The sequence below is a fragment of the Equus przewalskii genome, chromosome 4 (assembly GCF_037783145.1).
Source record: "Equus przewalskii isolate Varuska chromosome 4, EquPr2, whole genome shotgun sequence".
Taxonomy (NCBI): domain Eukaryota; kingdom Metazoa; phylum Chordata; class Mammalia; order Perissodactyla; family Equidae; genus Equus; species Equus przewalskii.
The window spans coordinates 90667679-90687892 of NC_091834.1; the positions used below are offsets into that span (position 1 = coordinate 90667679).

At 38.9% G+C, this 20214-nt stretch overlaps 1 protein-coding gene across 2 annotated transcripts in view; it reads right to left on the reverse strand.

Annotated features, from left to right (window-relative positions):
* Nucleotides 1-629: 629 nt before the first annotated feature.
* Nucleotides 630-20214, reverse strand: part of PTN (pleiotrophin) — a 101604-nt gene continuing 82019 nt past the window's right edge. Inside the window, exon 5 of one of the 2 annotated variants that reach the window (XM_008526533.2) lies at nt 630-1379. In XM_008526533.2, the coding sequence (XP_008524755.1) occupies nt 1324-1379 (56 nt within the window). In that variant the 3' untranslated portion in view covers nt 630-1323. The remainder of the gene's footprint in view (nt 1380-20214) is intronic. The other variant, XM_008526535.2, reaches the window with a different exon arrangement.

Genomic DNA, 20214 nt, shown 5'->3' on the forward strand with positions numbered 1-20214 from the left:
GTTTGTTTTTGAGTCTTATCACTGTAAAATTAGAGATGGCTGTTTCAAGAGAAATACTTTGAAGCTAATCTCAGCTGATTTCTGAGACGTTATTTCTCTGAATAATGGAAGCTTAGTCTTGTTTACTTAAACACTGTGCTTAGAGCCCAGCAGATAAGGGAGTTGTACAGATAGCCTTTGGCACTCATGCGATAGATAAGAGTAGGAATTCTTGGTTTACAGAAACCAAGCACAAACTACCATTTTGCATTCTGTCACTCTGATCTTGATTTGCACTGTGCAAGCCCAGACTTACACAATATAAGAGGAGCATTTTCTTAATTACTAGCCTACTAGACTGCTTTGGGACTAATCCATAGACTACTTTGAGACTTTCGTTCAATTCAGTAGCATAGTCTAACCTACTAAATATTGATAGAAAGTTAAAAATATATAGGTAGAGACATATAGATATCTATATCTACCTCTACATTTATCTATATCTAAATAAAATCCTCTGTAACATTTGTAGCCAAGAGTGACTAAATTAGTTGGTATGATAAATTCTCACTGCTAACAGGTTGATGGGGGGAGTGTAGGTGACAAACGCAGGTGGGTTATAATATAAATTATTACACACAAAAGCACCCTTTTTTCAGCATCACCTTGATTTATTTTCCTAATCATTTTTTTTCCTCAGATGGAAAAATAATTTCATCAAGAAAACAAATGTTTCTGCCAAAGTGAAAGAATTTCATGTTTTAATGATTTTTTTTTTTAAAAAAAAGTCAACATGGAACTAGGGCATGCTCTGCTTCCCTCCCTCTATTTTGCTGACTACAATTTTTTTAAAAATCCATTGGCAGAAAACAAGATGTTTTCCTCAAATAGGATGATTATAATTTTATTGCTGCTTTGTTTAGTATATACTTTTCTCAATTGGGAAAAAAAGTCTAGAGAAAAAAATTACCTAAGAAGAGAAGTTGTTTACATGGTCACAACATTTAAATTGCTGCCAAAAGAAAAAAGTGTAAAAAAAAAAAGATTTTAAATGTAAAATATCACATAACTTCAAAAAACTTACCTCAATTTTCTACCATTTATCATGTACTATAAGTCAACTGTCTAAATAGGATTACAGTCCTTATTATAAGCCCCTAGTGGTACTATGGTATACATTTAAAAAATGCTACTACAAAAATTTTCTTTTCTTTTCGTTTCTGCCTATTGTGTACTTAAGCTATAGATAATTTTGAATAAAAAGCCTACGGTAGGTATAAATGCAATAGTTAACTGATCTTGCTTGCTGACGTCCTTTTCATGTTCCACAGAAGGTGGCGTCTTTTAGTCCAGCATCTTCTCCTGTTTCTTGCCTTCCTTTTTCTTCTTCTTAGATTCTGCTGTGATTGAAAATAGAAGAAAGAGAGAAAAAAAGCATCACATTAGTAAGCTATGGTGGGAGAGGGATCCACTTTTCTCTTAACTGGCCAGGAATGAAACGATGAGATGGAAAGACAAGGGGTGTATTTGTGTGTGTGTGTGCGCACACATGCACAGGCACACACGCGCTTGTGCCTGCTTTTGCCAGGAGAGTGCCTGTGAGAATAAGCAAGAGTAATACAGTCTACCTCCATGTGAATACCTGTAAATGTCTCTCATCTTATTGGTTGCCCCCATTTGATATACAAAATACTGTCTGGGGGTCCTACTTAGAAAATAGAAACACAGCTGGCATCTCTGAGAGAATAAGCCAGGTCATTGCTCAGTGGAGAGCTACAGAAGCTTTGCTTAGCCCCTCACTCCCCACATTCCCTTTCCATGGGACTGTTGGGAAGCATTTTTTCTGACAATTTCACAGTGCGTCCACTCCCGATTTTCCCTCTGCTTATGTATTGGCCAGCTATTCATATACGAAGGACCAGCTATCAACCATATGGAGCTTTGACCCTGTAGGGACTCCTAGTCTTGGATGAAGCAAATGGAATGCACCAACCTGGGCTGAACCATGTAAGTAAAGCCATGAAAATTTAAATCAAAAGACTCCATCCTTTTCCATTCAATCATCTTGCCATCTCCCTTTTCCTAAGCATAGGAGAATGCAGTATAGGATAGGATATGTCAACTTTGGCTCCAAAGATGAGAATGGTGGTAATCACTGGGCTAGCACTGAAAAAGATGCTGCTAAATGTTTCTAACATCCTTTCCTCATCTGGTCCACAGTAGTGGCAGAAATGTGTGGGTTAGGTAGAGGCAATGGAGCCTGACTACTGGAGCTTAAATCCTGGCTCCATCACTAAGATACAGTGAAACTCTGGGAAAGTTAATTCATGTATTTTTGTCTCAGATTCCTCACTTGTGAATGGGAATATGACTAGTACCACTTCACAGGGTTAATATCCAAATTAAATGAGTTGTATAAAATCCACTGAGAACAGAATATGGCACAATGGCAGGTGCTCAATAAAGGTTAGCAGTTATCATTAGTGTGATAATAGACTAAGAACAAGAGGTCATATCTCTGTATAATTAATATTCTTCATCATCATATATTGTCTGAGGAGGTCATTGAATGTGTAAGAAACAGAGGACTACCAGGACAAAAACAGTGGCCAGCAGGGATTAGGTCATTGTTCATTGGATCATAGGGGCTGCGTCCAAGAGGGCCCTAAAGCTTATGATGAGAGGCCACATGATGCCAACCACAAATGTTGTACAAATCCTAGCTTATACTTAAGCAGAGCTTGAACCTTGTCCATTCTTATCCTTACCACCTCTTCAGAAAAGTCTAAAGTCCATTATATACTAGACAAAGTAGTTTTTCTGTACAAAGTAATTGTTCTAAGCTTCTTTTACTAAAGCTTCAAGCTTCACACACAATTAGATCAGGGGTTGCTAAAATCCTGCTAAATTGCTGCTCACGGGTATTCATTTTGTTCATGCCTATCCTTAGATTTCCCCCTTTCTATACTGAAAAGACAATCTTTCACCCTCTTTATTTTGGCTTGTCATTATAAATGTCTCCTTCTCACGAGCTTTGAAATTGAGATGACCAGAACTTCCAAGTTCAAAGATACCTAGAAGGTCAAAGAAGGTTTTCTGTTTAATTTCTAAACAAATAGTCAGTGTCTGAACATTTAGTAATTCCTGGTCTTGGGTTGACATTTTAAACAGAAGCTGTATATTAGGATGGTATCATCAAGGAACAATCTAGAGTGTCAACTGGGATGTAATTCTGGTTTCTCTTGTCTCAGTTTCTCCAAATCTTTACTGTGGAAGCCTCAGTAATGTGTAATCCTCTACCTTTCCAGTAGAGTGGATATTTATGACAGTGATTTACATATTTTGGCTAGCATGTCCTTATTTCATACATAAATCTGAATGGCTGTTATACTAATTAGGGGTTTGTATACATTTATTTCATAAAACTTGAAGTTATTCTGAATATTGGGCACTATTTGATCTAGCGAATGTAGGTTGTCCATTTCAGGGAACACTTTGCGAATGGGAATCTCTCCCCAATTCTCCGTGGTAAAGGCAAGAGAACATCCTCTCTCTACCTGAGCCTGACACTTATTTGATATTCATTAATTAACAACTTGATAAAAATGTCAAGAAGTCAACCAATTGTTCATTTAATCTCAACACCGTCAATCAATTTAGTTTTTGACACAACTGGCAAGTCTTTATGGCATTCCTTTGACGCACTTCAGACCTTAAGTCTACTTTGGGTTCAATATAAATAGAAAAATGAGACGTTTTCAGTAAAAAGCAGTGGTAAGAAGGAAGAATTTGAATTTGCATGAAATAAATTTTATTTCTCACATAACTAAGGGTTCAGATTTTTGAGAATAAAGAAGAAAATTGGGTGGGCGATATTGCTTTCAATCAAAAATAATTTTTTACTGACTTTTATGTATATATTACTGAGACTAAATGGGCTTTGTCACTACTTGTCTCTGTGGCCTCAAAAATTTATGAATGACCTCTCAAACTTTGCCCAGCCTACATGAGGGCTTTTAAATAGTATTATGGAATCTATGATCAGGAAAGAATGTAGTCCAACTATGTAATCAATGAAGAAATAAAGGCCAAAAGAGTGTCAGTGATTCCTCAAGATCTACAATGATCCAGCAGTAGAATCAGATGGCAGGCCATTCCCTGACTCTGTCTGACCTCTTCACCCAACATAGCACTGCCTCCGTTAATCATCACATCCATAGTAAATGCCTATTCATCTTATTTTGTGCTTATATCTTGTCCATTGTTCAAATCACCTCCTTTTATTTGAGTCTCTACACTTACGCTTATTTCAAGTCCCCAAGCACATCCTTCTTTTTCTCTCCTAGTCTTTGGCCTTCAAACCCACTCTTCATACGATCAATCCCACACTTCCACTACCACCTCAATCTTCTTAATGCCTACTGTCTTTCAGGTACCAGTTTTGATACCACCTCTAGTTTGTTGACCTTTCAGTCTGAGTTAGAAGCCTTTTCTCTTTATTCCCCTATCAGAGCACTTATCTCTTAATATCATCATTGCCACCAAAGTATAAGCTGTGAGAGGGTAGAATGTCTACTCACTGTCATATCCCTAGCCCATGGCACAGTGCCTAGTGCATTATATATATATGTGTGTGTGTGTGTGTATATATATATATACAGTGATAGTAAATCTTTAGTGAAATAAATAAATCTGTGGCACAGCAAGAACACGTGCTTCACTGGCCCACCATGAACCCATCTTCCTTATGGTGGTTCCTTGAGTTTTCCTTGGTTATTTCCACCTCAGCCTTTACACGTAATGGCCTTTCTACCTGAATACTTTTACTCCTACTATTTCAACTTTGCTTAGTCAATATCTACTCACCCTTAAGAGCTTAGCTTCAATTTCACTTCCTCAAGGAAGCCTTCCCAGAACTCCCAGACTAAGCAAATTCACCCACAGTTAGATACTTCCATTGTGTCTCTCATTGCTCTTACCAAAGTTACAATTGAACTGTTAATTTTGTACCTAGTTATTTAATATGCATTTCCCCTTTCATATGAGGGTAGAGACTGCATCTATCTTTTGCATCTGTGTCTTCAGTGCTTTGTACATGACAAGTGCTCCTGAAATACTTGTTGCATGCAGAGTGAAGAAATGAACACTTGAATGGGAAATGGAAAGAGTCAGCAGATTAATATATAGAAAAATAGTATTTGCCAAGGAAAGTAAAGAGTGTAAATTCAATCAGAAGCTTGCAATATTTCAGTTCTTCTTTAAACAAAAATATTTTATGAAGAATCAAATGACAAACATATATACATGAAATTTATCCAAATTTCTCAATACTTATTCTTGTCTTTAAAGTAGAAGCCTGAATTAACTCTGCAGGTAAAAGTAATGTCCCATTTTAGTAGCCTTTCAAGGTTACAGTGAGAGAAATCTTTACTATGAGCATGAGGGTCACGAATTGGCCTGGAGCAGAGCTCTAACTTGGTAAAGCAAAGTGCTTTGTAATAGAGGCATACAGCAGCTACTCCCAAAGATTTTAAGGGCCAATATGATCACTGTCCTTATGTGAAACAGTAGGACACCTTAGTTCACACTGAAAAGAGCCCAGTCAAGGGAAGGAAGTATACACATGCCACACATCAAATAACACCCCAGGTTCCGCGTCACTCTTCCCCACCTGGATTGAGGCTGTGAAGCAGAAAGGAATGCAAACAGGAAATGGGCCATTGCCAAAATGTGAGAGTAAAGGGCACCTGCCTCAAAAGTGACTTATTCTTTTCCTTTGCATGATCCCTGCCAGGACATCACTGCACTGGAAACTCACAGTAGTGCCCTTGGGGTGTTTCAGCTTCCTGGGTTTACAAACCTTCTCCCTTCTCTTTGGCCAGTTTTTGAGTTGATGGAGGATAGTACTCATCTCTCTCAGGGTAGGAATGTAAAACTTTGTATTATTTGAAAAGAAACAGGTTGTTTTGTTTAAGATATGTTTGAAAGTATTCAGAAATACTTAAAAGTTTCAGAAAGTCCTAAGACTTTCCTAAAAAGAAATACTCTAGAAAGGATTCGGGCTCCTCACATAGCTATGAATCATAGCTCTTGGAGCGCCATCTTTATTGTATTCTTTGCAGAAAATTCAAAATTTAGCCAAGAAAATTCTTTCAATGCATAGCAACTACTGATAGTAAAGAGGAGAGGTAGTGAGAAGAATCCATAAGAATTAAGAGGAGCCATGCTACAATAAATTCTGAGCCCATATACTGTTTTATTCTGAATAGAAAACAAAACCCTGATGGACACTGAAGTCATAAGTGACACCGTGGCCTTTTGTTTAGTAAGGTTATGGGGAAACAATGAAGTTCTTTTAGAATGGTACTGGGAACCAAGTCTTCACCTAGAGAATTGGTTCTAATCAATGTCTGCCATTTAGTGGCTCTGTGATCTTGAGAAAATCAATTATTCCACATCTGTTTCCTGTAAACTGAGAATAATAAAATCGAATATCTCCTCCTCAGAGGGCCATTGTGAATATCACGTGAGACTACGACCTCTAAGATTGCATTTTACTACTACTGTTCAGAAAACATTCGTTTAGCAAATATACACCCTATACCCACTATTTATCAGGGTCTGCTCTACATTCTGGGATGTGATGGCTAACAAGACACAATTCTGCTCTCACAGAGTTTACATTACAAGTAATGTTTTCAAGATTGCTCTATGTGAGGGGCTTTCAAAATTGTAAAACACTCTAAAAGTATATGTTTATATTAAAGATGACGGGTATGTGGCAGCTGTTTTTATAGTTTCAATGCCTATTTCTCTTTCTGCGAGTTACTATGACATCACTGATGCATGTTACTAGGGACAAAAAGTATGCCTATAGCCAATTTAGCATGAAGGAAACAGAGAGCTTTTCCTCTCTGAGTTATTTCGTTCTTCTTTAAAAAATATTAGTTACTTTTCTGGTTTTAAAAGCAACATAGGCTCATATAGAAAATTAAAAAAATACATACATGTTTTAACAGAAATTACTCATAGTTTCACAATCTAGAAATAACACTTTTAACAGCAGGTTTTATTTATGTTTCCTTTCTATGAATAGATATAATATATACTTTAACTAGGAACATATTCACAGTCGATCAAGTATATTCTACTAAAAATTCTGTTGTATTATTTTCCATGCCGTCACATACACTTTGAAACATGACCCGGTAGTATTCCTTCCTGTCATTCCAGTCCTTATTTTTTATAATCTTTCTTCCTTTGTTGGTCGGTTGGCATGCTCTCACTTTTTGTTATTATAAATAATGATGCAGTGTGTGTTTTTGCAGACAAATCGTTGTATATTTGTCTTGCCTCAGTGTAGATTATTAGAGGGGGATCTGCTGGATCAAAGGGCAGGACATTTTTAAAGCTCTAGATATGTACTGGCAAGTTTCTTCCTTGAAAGGAAGTACTAATTTAAATTTTTATCAGCAACTTAGATGAGACCCTATCACAGCAAACTTGCTCTCGAAAGGCAAATGATCAAATGGCATGAATCAACTCTTCCTCATCTATTGAGAAGCCCTTCAGGAATAGGATTGCCATGTAGTTAGTACAAGTAAACATCCATTTCAATATTAGGGAAATCTGGGGGAAATGGGATTAGTAGTGGGCCTTGAAAGAAATACATCAATTTAAGAGTTTTTCAAAGACCTGTAGGGGAGATGCTAGTCCAAGAAGTAGAAGAGTTGAGAATTTTGGAATAAGTTTATCTCATTTTCTTAACAAAATTTCTTGATTTGATTCCTTTTTTTTTTACAGATGGCCTGCTGTGTACACAGAAAACAGAAAAAGGATTTAGAGATGAAATGATTGAGAGGAGCCCAGATTTTAACCAAAGTGAGTCAACTTTTGTTTGCTACCGACTTAAACAAAGTGGCTTTGGGCCATTAAACCAATGGGAAGAACTATTGATTAGAGTAGGAATAAGAGATTTGCACCTTAAGAGGTAGAATTCATATATGAGGAAGCGAAGCTATGGACACTCAGAAATGGACACAGCAGATTCAGAGGTCAAGAGTGCCAGCCAGCTAGCGATAGCTGGAGGCATGCCATAGAGACCACTAAAGTTAACCTCTGGAGACTCCTTCGATAAATCATGAGATCCGGTGAAGGAAAAGGATGATATCACTGTCAAAGAGTACTGTCACAATGTAAATATGTCCAAAAGCCTGAGTACCACCCAGCTGCCTTTGATGCTCCATGAACCTATTTAAAGGAATTCACCTGTGCTGAAGAATTAGCTGCCCAGTCACCTGTAAATATCTGATCCTTCTTACTATGCCAGCTATGCCTCAGAACTGATAACAAGGCTTCTTTAACATCAATGTGCAACTCATGATCCACCCAGAATCCAGGTACTAGTTGGCTAGGCTTCCTGACATGGCACCATTCATTAAATTTTTCTACATTTCAGTTTAAATTGGGGTAGCAGGTATTAAGTGGCACAAGAGAGGATGAAATTTCTATTTAAAAATCAAAAGTATAATCTTTTAAAAGTTTTCTTAATATATCATTCTCAGATATGGTTCAGTTCAATGTCTATGTAATAATTCTGTTGTTTCTTCTGTGACTTATTATTTTGTAATAAGCACTTACTTCATTTTGGACATTTTGCTTCTTTTATGGACTCAATGCATTTACTGCTAGGATTATGTGTGGAACACATACATACATACATACACACATACGTATGACTGCCCCTCAGTGCTGCCCACATGCTGATACCTGGTCTTTCCTTACTGTCCACCTTAATTTTTGCTCATCAGTTTTCTGTTTCATAACAGAATACTTAGTACTCTCTCTCAACTATCTGCCCTTCTACACGTTTGCTTTCCAACATCAAGTAGATGTGAATGAAAGAGTATGCATCTGTGTCTAGACACAGACTAAACATGTCCTGTGCCCGGCCCTTTGAGGAACCTCTATTTTACCCCCATTTACTTTGAGAGGTGACTCAGCCCTTAACTGCATTGCTTCAAAAATGAAAGCTCAGCTATGAAAGCTAGTGAGTAATGTAGATTTAACTGAAGGTTTAGTGGAGGAAATGAGGAAATTATTTCACCAACCACATAGTTTGATAGATGTCCCTAAACATGTCAGTTATTTTCCAAAGTGACTCACCCAGTATCAGTAGGTGAAGCCTTTCTCCCCTCATCCAAAGATTCCTCTCTACAGCCTTTTCAGCCTCTTTTCCTTCCTGTGTCTCCATTTCCCTTTCTTTAGGGGAAGCAATTGAGATATCTCTTAGCTTCTCCAACCCATCAAGCAAGGGACCCTCTTTTGGATGCATTTTCTTTATACCACAGAGTCATGGTGTGTTGGGGTCACTCGCTGATCTGACCTACATACTTGTGTATACCAGGTAGAAAATCACCAAGTTAAACCCCTATTTTTAGCTCAACACATCTACGTCATCCTTATGTTTTAGCTACACCTATTCATTTGTTTGGAAATGTAAAAACAGCTGAACGTTTTTGTGGATTTCTCCTGAGAGTCATGAGAGAGAAGAGCAGTATCAGGAGAGAAGAACAGAATCAGAGGTGCTTCATCTGCAAGTCTTTTAATCCAGGGCTTTCTCACTTTTGTGTAGTTATGGAAGGAAAACCAGAGGTTGTGTGTGTGTGTGTGTGTGTATTCAATATTCAGCTGCTAAATACTAAATTTTGTCTTCTTCGCCTTTGGCAAAAAATGTTTTTAAGTACTAAATAAAATTGAAGAAAGGCAAACATGGCTAAAGCAAGTGAAACTCTGAAAGAACGTATAATTTTATGTAGGTAGCTTTGAGAATTATGCCTATGCATTTGTGGGTACAATAATGCCTCTGTTAGAGACTCAGCGCATGTCTGTGTGTGTGTGTGTTTGGTTTGACAGTCACTGTGTGCTGTCACACTTGGTGCTACTGCTGGCCCTAACTCCATTCTCATCTTTCTCAAGTTACTTTGAAGAACTCTAGAAGTCAGCTAGAATAGAGTAATATACTAAATGCATGTGCGCGCGCACACACACACACACACACAGAAAACTGTGAGTGGGGGAATCAATGTTTAGGTTTCTTCTGTTCAGCAAAAGCATCTGCCCCTTCTCAATTTGTAGGCCACTCTCAAGACCTTACAGTTCTTGACAGTGACCTCCCTACTCACGGATTCACTGACTTCTTCCACATCAAAGCAAAAAAGAAGAATATTTATTTCTGATATAATATTTAAATATTTAAAAGCTTGTTTCTGCAATGATAAGGACACAGGTATAAAATTTGTCTCATATAAATTATATTGGTAGCCTAAGTCAGAAATGAGATGTATTATTATAAACAACAATAAGTAGTTCCCACTTTGCACATCATTATTTTCTATTGTCATAGCTGATGTTTAATATTATACAACTAGTGCTACTAGAAAATCAAAATGTGATTTATGAAAAAAGGGGAAAGCTTGAACTCCAGAATATTTAAAATTTTAGTAAGTACACCTCCATAAATCATTTTTTATTTGCTCCCAAATGGATTCTTCTTTTTGGTTTATATATATATATATACATATATATATGTGTGTGTGTGTGTATATATATATATATATATATATACAAATATATACATAATCATTTGCTTTGTGCTGAATTATCTCCCCATCAAAAATTCACGTTGAAGTCCTAACCCCTGTACCTCAGAACATGAACATGTTTAGAGATAGGGCTTTACAGAGATAACTATGTTAAAATGAGGTCATATGGGTGGGCCCTAATTCAGTAGTTCTGCTGTCCTCATAAGAAGAGGAAATTTGAACATGGACATTTACAGAGGGAAGATGACTTGCAGACACAGGAGAAGATGGCCATCTACGAGCCAAGAAGAGAACCTAGAACAGATCCTTCCCTCGTGGCCTTCAGAAGGAATCAACCCTGCTGAAAGCTTGCTCTCAGACTTCTCGCCTCTAGACAGTGAGAAAATAAATTTCTGTTGTTTGTCACCCGGTAAACTGATACATCACTGAATTAGATTTCACAACATCTTTCATATTTGTGTATCTTTCAGAGCGCCTTCATTAGTTGTAGAGGTGTAAAATACATGTGAGTTTACAATAGCCAAGACATGGAAGCAACCCAAGTGCCCATCAACTGAGGAATGGATAAAGAAGACGTAGTACATATATATATATATACACCACAGAATACTACTCAGTCATATAAAAGACAAAATCGTCCCATTTGCAACAACATGGATGGACCTTGAGGGTTTTATATTAAGGTAAAAAACCCAGACAGAGAAAGACAAAACCATATGATTTCACTCATATGTGTAAGATAAATACATGGACAAAGACAACAGATTAGTGGTTACCAGAGGGGACAGGGGCGGGAGGGAGAGCAAGCGGGTAAAGGGGCACATATGTATGATAACAAATAAAAACTAGACTATTGGTAGTGAGCACAATGCAATCTATACAGAAACTTATATATAATAATGTACACCTGAATTAAACAATGTTATAAACCAATATGACCTCAATAAAATAATTTAGAAATATACATATGAGTTTATTGTCATTTTTTATTTGTCCCCTAGACTTTTAAATATACATTATTTAAATATGTGACTTTGGTACTATGTAACGTAGGATTTTATGTTCATTAATTGTTTCACAAATGCTTACTGCATCAGTCCTTTCCCCCATCTCCTTGTCCTTGTCCTCCAGATTTCGAACAGTGAGCTCTGTTTCCCCATGTCGTTTCTCCCATCCCCACCACACCCAGCACTCTTGTCTATGCAGCAGCAAAGGTTACATCTAAGGAGATTCCCCTGATCTTCTCTACAATTTTAGACAGTAGCCTTTATAGCAGCTTAATTTATTACTCTTGTGTGTCTGGGAAAAGATCTGAAAATGAATTTTTTCTATTTTCTGTAGAATGAAAATAATTTTCAAAAGCCTTGCAAGAACAAGCGCTGTGAATGCATTAGACCACGTAATGCATGAACAACTCTGGGTCTTGCCTCCTGTGTGCTGAGCAGTAGGACACCAGGAAAATTTTTACCTGCTTCTTACTCTTTGGATCTCTGATACGCTCTTCTAAACACATTGTTTACTCCTCTAGAAAAAGCCTTTATTTTTTTCTTTTCCCCAGCTCTGTGCACTGAGCAGCAGCCAGCCCGCTCTGATTTCCCTGTAGGTTCCCGGAGGCTTTGCATCAGTGCAGAGCTGGCTGGAGTCCTGGGGAGGGTGCGAAGCGTCTCCACTGGCAGCGCTTGTTACCAGGACACCAGCGCCTCTGATCCTCGTGAAGCACCAGTGTCTCAATGAATCTTACAGCAGAGAGGAGGCAATCCTGAATCCAGCCTGGGAGGCGTCTGGGTGTAACAGGTGCATCGCACTGCTATGTCTTAGTCTCGAGGACCATAGCCCTTTTAAAGGACCTCAGCTTGATGAATGCAGCACTAGAAATTATCATTTGCTTCAGTGCGACTATTACATAAAAACAAGCTTGAGCCAAAAACTGACAGAACAATATAAATGACCCCAAACATGCTTATATTAATGTTTTAGGATTATCTTGAAACAAAAACCAAAATTATGAATTTCTTTTAGAATACCCAAAGATATCCTGTAGAGTGGTCTCAGTTTGAGAAGGATTGACATAATAGAAGAGAACTCTGGACACAGACTTGGAGTTCAAGTCCTGACTTCAAGTTCAAGCATGACCCCTCACTGGCTGAGTGACCCTGTGCAAGTTGCAACCTTGATGTCCTTGTTTATAAGATGTGAGCAAATCTCCTCGGGGCTGCCATGGGGATTAAGTGAGACAATTGCATGCTAAGGGCTTAGTATAATGCCTGTCATATCATAAATAGTCAGTAAATAGGAACTACTTCTATGATTCCCAAGAAATGCTGATGCCAATGGCTGCAACTTAAAACACATGGCAGAAATGCTTAATCCAGAGAAGGTAGAAAGAAGAAATGCAAAAGTTTCACTTGGGAAAAAAGAAGGTCCCTTGACTCAATAACTAATTAGTGTGCACATTGTTCTATCATGCAGGCTTCCTTAAGACTGATTATATAGAGCTGTTTTGTGTGTGAACAGCTAATGAGCCTCTGAGTGTGGAATTTACCAAGGGAGATGAAAGCAGGCACACCGTGTGAAGTAAACCCTACAAATATTTATAGTTCATAGTTCTCGATCTGTCCTGGCAAATAGGACTAAAAATTCTTTAATAAGGATGGGAGTAAAACACCCAGAGGACTCTTCTTCCAGGTGAATACAGTGTGCTTTAACAGTGATTTCTCTGTACATTTTTAAGCCAGTGAATGAATGATGGGTCCTAGTGAGCCAGACCAGGACAATTTAGTTGGACACATCATTCATTCATTCAAGTTAATACTATTCATTGAGTTCCTCTCGTGGACTGGGGACTATGAGATGTGGTAACTTACAAAGGTGAATGATCTGTGGCCCCTGCCCTGGAGAGGTTCAGTGTTGGGAGAGGCGAATTTACACTCGCTACAGCGGAGTGAACGAATGTCTCATCAGAGGAGCCAGCCGTCGGAGAGAAGGCAGCGACTTAATGCCTGGGAAGGGAAGTCTGGCAAGTTTTAACACTGATCTCTTTTCTAGTCTTTGAACAAAACAAATTTTTTGGAGTCTCAGGGACTTTGCACTTCCCCTCATTTCACTTACAACACTAGCATGGCTAGCTCTGTCTCCATCTTCAAGGCCAACTTCAAAAGTTACCTCTCAAAGAAGCTTTCCCTGGTTACTCTAGCTAACTTAGCTCCCCCCACAGCACCCCCACCAACTCAGTCACTCTAACACTTGGCTCTTTCGTTTTTGAGATGACTTACTCCAATATGTAGTTATCATGTTATTTATTTATTAAAGATTTTACTTTTTTTTTCCTTTTTCTCCCCAAAGCCCCCCAGTACATAGTTGTGTATTCTTCGTTGTGGGTTCTTCTAGTTGTGGCATGTGGGACGCTGCCTCAGCGTGGCCTGATGAGCAGTGCCATGTCCGCGCCCAGGACTCGAACCAACAAAACACTGGGCCGCCTGCAGCGGAGCGTGCGAACTTAACCGCTCGGCCATGGGGCCAGCCCCTATTTATTTATTTATTTATTTATTTATTTTTGTCACTATTATTTATTTATGGTGCCTATGGACTATAGCAGTAAGAGGGAAGGAAACTGGCACCTAGCATACTGCCTGCTCCATTGCAGGCTCTTAATAGATTATATAAATAAATGAATAAATGGGAAACGGTGCCCAAGGACCAGATGCTTCTCTCTTTCATAGCATTTGTCATTCTGCACAGTACATTGGCATTTGACCTCTGCTTCTCCTACTGCAGTGTAGGTCCATATAGATCATTAGCTTATCCCTGGTGCTAACTCTAGCATGTAACACCCACTCAGTAAATATTTGCTGAGTGAGCAAGCTAGGTTTTACAGAATGAAATGTATGAAGTATAGAAGAAGAGGAACAGGTTCCAGGTTTCTAGAACCACAGGTGCAGAGATACGGACGTATACAAAATCGTGGCCCATTCAGCCATCTCCAGGAGTTTGGTATGACTGAGGCAGAGCATATGGGTAATGTCTGGAGTAAGGATCAGGCAAGGGCCAAATTGGATGATGTACGAGCAGGATGTCCCGCTAAGGAATCGGGATATGATTCTGTTGCTGATGTAAAGCCATGATAAAAGAGGGATTTTAGGAAGAATAAGTTGGTCTGAAATTCATCACATTTCTTAAATAAGAAACTGAGAAACCTGCATTGAATAGATACAGGGGAAGGAGCTGCAGATAGTGCAGGAGATCTCAAGTCAGACCGCCTTGTAATTGAGTCCTGGCCCCTCTGCTTATTAGCTGTATACCCTTACTCCTCGCATCTAACCTCTCGAAGACTTAGTTTCCTCATCTGTAAAACTGGGGCTGATAATCGCAACTATTTCACAGAGTCTTTGTGAATATTCAATGACACAATGTATGAGCAATGTACTAAAATATACTCGAAACATCTAGGCTCTCAATAAATATTAACTATAATTACTATCATTGTAATCACCATAATTCTTTTGCCTGAAAAGGTGCTGAGAGAAACACCCAGCTCAAGAAATTCATTTGGAAGGAAGGAAATAGTCTTAAAAATACTGCACATTTATCAAGCCTTTTTACCTATATGACTTCATTTTATCTTTACAACAATGCCGGAAGTATTCATTGTAGACTGAGACAAAAAAAATTATCATTCTAGTAAGAAATGGGCAGAATTAGATCTTCTCACTTCAAGTACATGGATGTATCATGGTATCCAAGTATCATGGATGTATACATGGTATCCAAGTACATGGATGTATACATGTATCCAAGTATCATGGATGGGAAATAAAATACAGATATTGAAAGTCATTTCCACAGGCAAAATAAAAAAGAAATCAAAATCTTGAGAACAAATTGAATAAGAGAGTTTCGCTCTGATCAAAAGGACAAAATTCCCTCAAGGCACCCCAGGCTGCCTCTTTCTGGTTAAATGCAAGAGCGGAAACCAACAACCCCTTTGGGGGTCCCAGGGGGCAGGGAGCTCATCCCAGACTAACCTGCAGTGGGATTCAGCCCCTTCACCTCTCTCAACAGAGTTCAAAGTCTCTCAGCTTAGCACAGCTCATCCACAGAGTGCTGCCATGCTCATTTCTAAGGGATGTCAGAGCCCAGAAAATAGAAAGAAATGTGGGGGAACTTCTTTTATCTTTAAAAGAACTAACAAAAGAATCTCTTTAGCAGTAGAGAATTGAGAATGCTGGGAATATCACTTGACTGACCCCCTTTCCCATTTAATAATCAGCCGCCAAATGCTGTGTCCCACACACAACTGAGTCTTGCGCTTAAACAGATGCTGTTCTTTGATCTTTAAAGATGAATTGTCAGACCTAAGAGAGAGCTAGGTAACTGTCCAAAAAAAAGAGCAATGAGATGGCAAAACTTCCAGAAATAGCTGGGAAGAAATAAAAGGAATTGGAGTGATCGTGAGCAGGGAAATGTAGCAAGGACCTGGTACCAGTAAAGCGTGAATTGGTGGACAGGACAGCAGGAGGGATTAACATTTCCCTGGACCACCTGTAACATAGACATCCATCCATGTGCTCCTGCCTCTGCCAGTCCCGGAAACCATTTGAGAATGTCCTTTAGCCAGACAAATTCAGAGGCTGACATGAATGCCATGCTGGCCTGTCGATATCAAAAGGAGCCTTCACAATACCCCTTATATATCTTGTTTGAAAAGTAACAGCTAATAATTTCCAGATCAACAGTAACTCAAGATTCTAGAATGTAATTCTAGATTCAAGGCGATCATTAGGCCATATCACCTGTGGCGCCTGAGAAAATCGCAGCTCATTTAGGGGCCTTCCACACAAGCCCCCACCTCAGTCTCAGCTTAGATTCCACACTCCAGTGATAACTAACAGAAATCTGCCAGGGGACTGCACCTGCTCACACAGATAGGACTGTCCACAGATGAGCCCATCCTGCCAGCCCTGCTTAGCTTGGCCATCTTCTAATTCTACAGTGAACCCAGCCTCCAGGGGACCACTGAGAAACACTTGTGGCTTAGAGAAGAGTTATTTGCCCTCCAAAGGGTTCTCTGCTCTGACCTTTTATACAGTGCTGTCAGCACAGACTGCACATTTCCAACTTTCTCAACTTGTTCACAGCTCAATTATCCCTAAAGATTCTTTTCAAACTGAAAAGACTGTAGTGACTCGACAAAAAATTACTAGTGGCTCCAACAAGAAGAGACCTAACTCTCTCTACAGTGGGGTACTCAGCTGTCCCAATATAAGATTATTGTTGGCAACTTCTCCAAGAAATCTCATCAAGGCCTAATCTAGCCCAAGAGGAGAGAGAGTTAGGTCTAATGACATCCTCCAACACATTCTGACATTCCTGCATACTCCTTGGCAGATTGCTCACTAAATACCAATTCAAGACCCTTTCAGCTTCTCGTCTCATATTTACAGGTAGAGTTTGAAAGGTAAAGACGCATTTCCCAGACTCCCTTGCAGCATGACTTTATATATGACCTTGTTTCCATCAAGCAGGCACACTTATATAAGTCTTAGAGGTAGAAGTGAGCAACCAGAAAAAAGGGCCAAATTTGGGGAGATTCGCTATTTTGGCAGAAGGGAGGTGGAAGTGTCTGATTTTAGGGGACCGCTATGGTGGCGTTTCCAGTGTTCAATTCTTCAAATTATATGTGCTAAGCAGTGGGGAATTTCAGCAGGAAGGTTTCTGTTACATCTGTCCCGTGTGGTGTGATTAGACATTTCTCTTGGATCTGTTGCCTTCTGCCACAATATTGCTAGATCCAAGACAAATCACCTGGCCCTTCTGGAGATTCTGTGAGCTAAATAATACCCTCAAATACACCCCTTTGTCCTTAACTAGCTAAAGTAGATCTTGCTGCAGCCAAAAACCCTGACAGAGACAGGATTTTCTTAATTAATAATATTAATTAATACTCTCAATCTCTTTCCTAAGAACTTAAAATCTCAAGTGTTCAACACAATTGCTCACCAATTTATCCCTGCTAGATTCTGGCAGCAATGAAGCAAATTCCAGTTCCAACCTTCCAGTCAGTCAATGGACTTCCCCAGGGCAATCCTGTCCCCATCCCCAGGAAAGCTACATTCCAATTACGCGTCTTTCAAGTCTCATGTCTACATAAGAATATCAATATTCTCTCTTCTTCTGGGTGTATAATATTCAAGTAGATGACTAAAAGCTCTCCTGAGGTTAAGTGGGGTTCCAACACAAGAGAATCTTTAGATAAGGGTTTCCGACTTACTATGTAGTATCATCAAAATTGTGGATGAAGACTAGAGCGTAGGGTTTGTGCAAAATTGTACAATAGCAACAGGAAGGACCACTTCTGTACCTCAAGAGGTAACGCTGTTAGACTGGAGTGTGATGAAGTTTAATTTTTAACTAAAGTGAATGGGATATTTAGTAATTTCCCAGAGTTTAGATGGCAACTCTACATATTAAGCATCCTTGCTCCCCAAGCGAGTTTTTTAAATATTTTAGCCTTATTAGTAATGAAGTCACAATGCCATTCTCCAGTCTTTTCTCAATTTAATGCTGGGTGGTCACAGCCTTACCAACAGCTCTAGGTTCCATTCTAAAGTTTAAACAGCATGTTTCCTACACCACGGTGGGTTTCACACAATCCATTCCCATTTCCCAAAACAAAAGAGGCCAGAAGCCAAGCAAAAAAGTTTTATAAAACAAATAAACGGACAAGCGAAACAGAACTGATGATGTGTTTGATGAGGATAATGATGGGAAAAACGGTACTTTCTGGCTATGAGCTCAGTGACTGGACTGAAAAGGCAGAAAAACGACATCAGAAAAGAACAAAACCTGCAACTGATTCTGCTGCCAAACTATAGGATGGACTTGGCTGAATCACTGATTTCCTCCGTCCTCATTTGTTACCTGAGGGTTATATCAGATGACAGGCAAGGTCCTCAGAAGTTCTAACCCTTAATGATTCTAGACATCGAGATTTATCTAATATGGCCAGTTTCATGAGTTTATAATACCCAGAAGCACCCTGGTGCAATTGAAAAGGAAGCAGGTCTTCCATATCAGCCTGGCTTTGAATTTGAATCCTGGTTTCACCACTTACAAGCTGTGAAACCTCAGGCAAGTTGATTAACCTCTCTGAGCCTATGCTTTCTCATATATAAAGTACGATAAATAGAATTCACTGTATAGAGTTCCTTTGAAGCTTAAATTAAACCATGTGGAGTGCCTATCACTGTGTCCGATTCAAAATTAGTAAGTTGCCAAGCTCTCTCCGTGCTTTTCATATACTGAGTTAAAATAGGGGAAAGCATTGATGCCTTCCTTATTCTTTCCTGAATAAAGTAAGAAAATAATGTATAATTGTATAACTTTGAGAAAAGTTTACTTAAATGACTTTCCTGCAGCTTCCACCAGCCTGTGGTGGATTTAGTGTGTGAAACCTTTTCTCCCTTGAGCATTTACTTATTACACAAATGTTTATTCGGCACCTACTATGTGCTACTCCTTGTTCTAAGCAGAAGGGGTACAGTAAAGAACAAAAGAGGCCAGATCCCTATCTTCCGGAAACTTTGATCCTGTTGGATGTCTTCCAGAACAGATTTAGAAATAACGTTCTAGAAAATGTCTTCTTCCATTTGAGAGGCATCTTGCATGTCAGTATGGGGCTTTACAAAGCTCACCTTCTCCTGTTTCAGAGGAAAATAAAAACTGTGGAGGCTGGCTTATACCCATATATGATTTAGGTGAGAAATCAGCAGGGTACAAAAGAGAACATGAGTTCACTCTGTCATTTATTAGAAATGTAACCCTGGGCAAACAAATTAACCAGTGTGCCTCAGTCTCCTTCATAATAGTGTCTACTCGCAAGGATATATGGGACTTTAGGAGATAGAAAATGTAAAATACCTAGAACACGGTATGAGAGTGGAAATGGAACAATATTAAGGAGAATACAGATTCTGTTTGTTATTTGATTGCTCCTTGATCAGAAAAATATGAGCCATCTTAAGGTTAGAGACACCTAAAGGGAAAGCTGTAACATCCATTTATGGTTACTTGAGAAAAATGGTACAGAAATATACACAACCCACACATGCCACTTGTTACATTTTACTTAAACCAACAAAAGTAAGTCATGGAAAGTATGTGTGAGTCCCATTAAGAAAATCTGCTATCTGACAGATCTTCCAAGCTCAATTCCTGTGATAACATTTTTCTTTGTGCGGGGCACCTGGTGCCAAAACGGCATTCATGAAACCCTCCATTGTCGAGAGAGAAAAGATTGTTTAATTTCTACAAAGTATGTTACGCACACAGGGAAGGTTGCATTTTAATGACCTACAAAATGCATAACTGGTAGTGTTGTGAAATAAAGAACTCATTCAGGGTAATCCCATTTCAATTAACTATATACCTCAATTTTTGATCTAGAAAAAAAATTGCAGAATGTCTACCCACTTGAAATATTTTTACCATTTTTCAAAGTGAAAGGCTGAACCAAATTTTATGTGTGTGTGTGTGTGTGTGTGTGTGTGTATAAGATTGGTCCTGAGTTAACATCTGTTAGTAATCTTCCTCATTTTGCTGGGGAAGATGGTCCCTGAGCTAACATTTGTGCCAG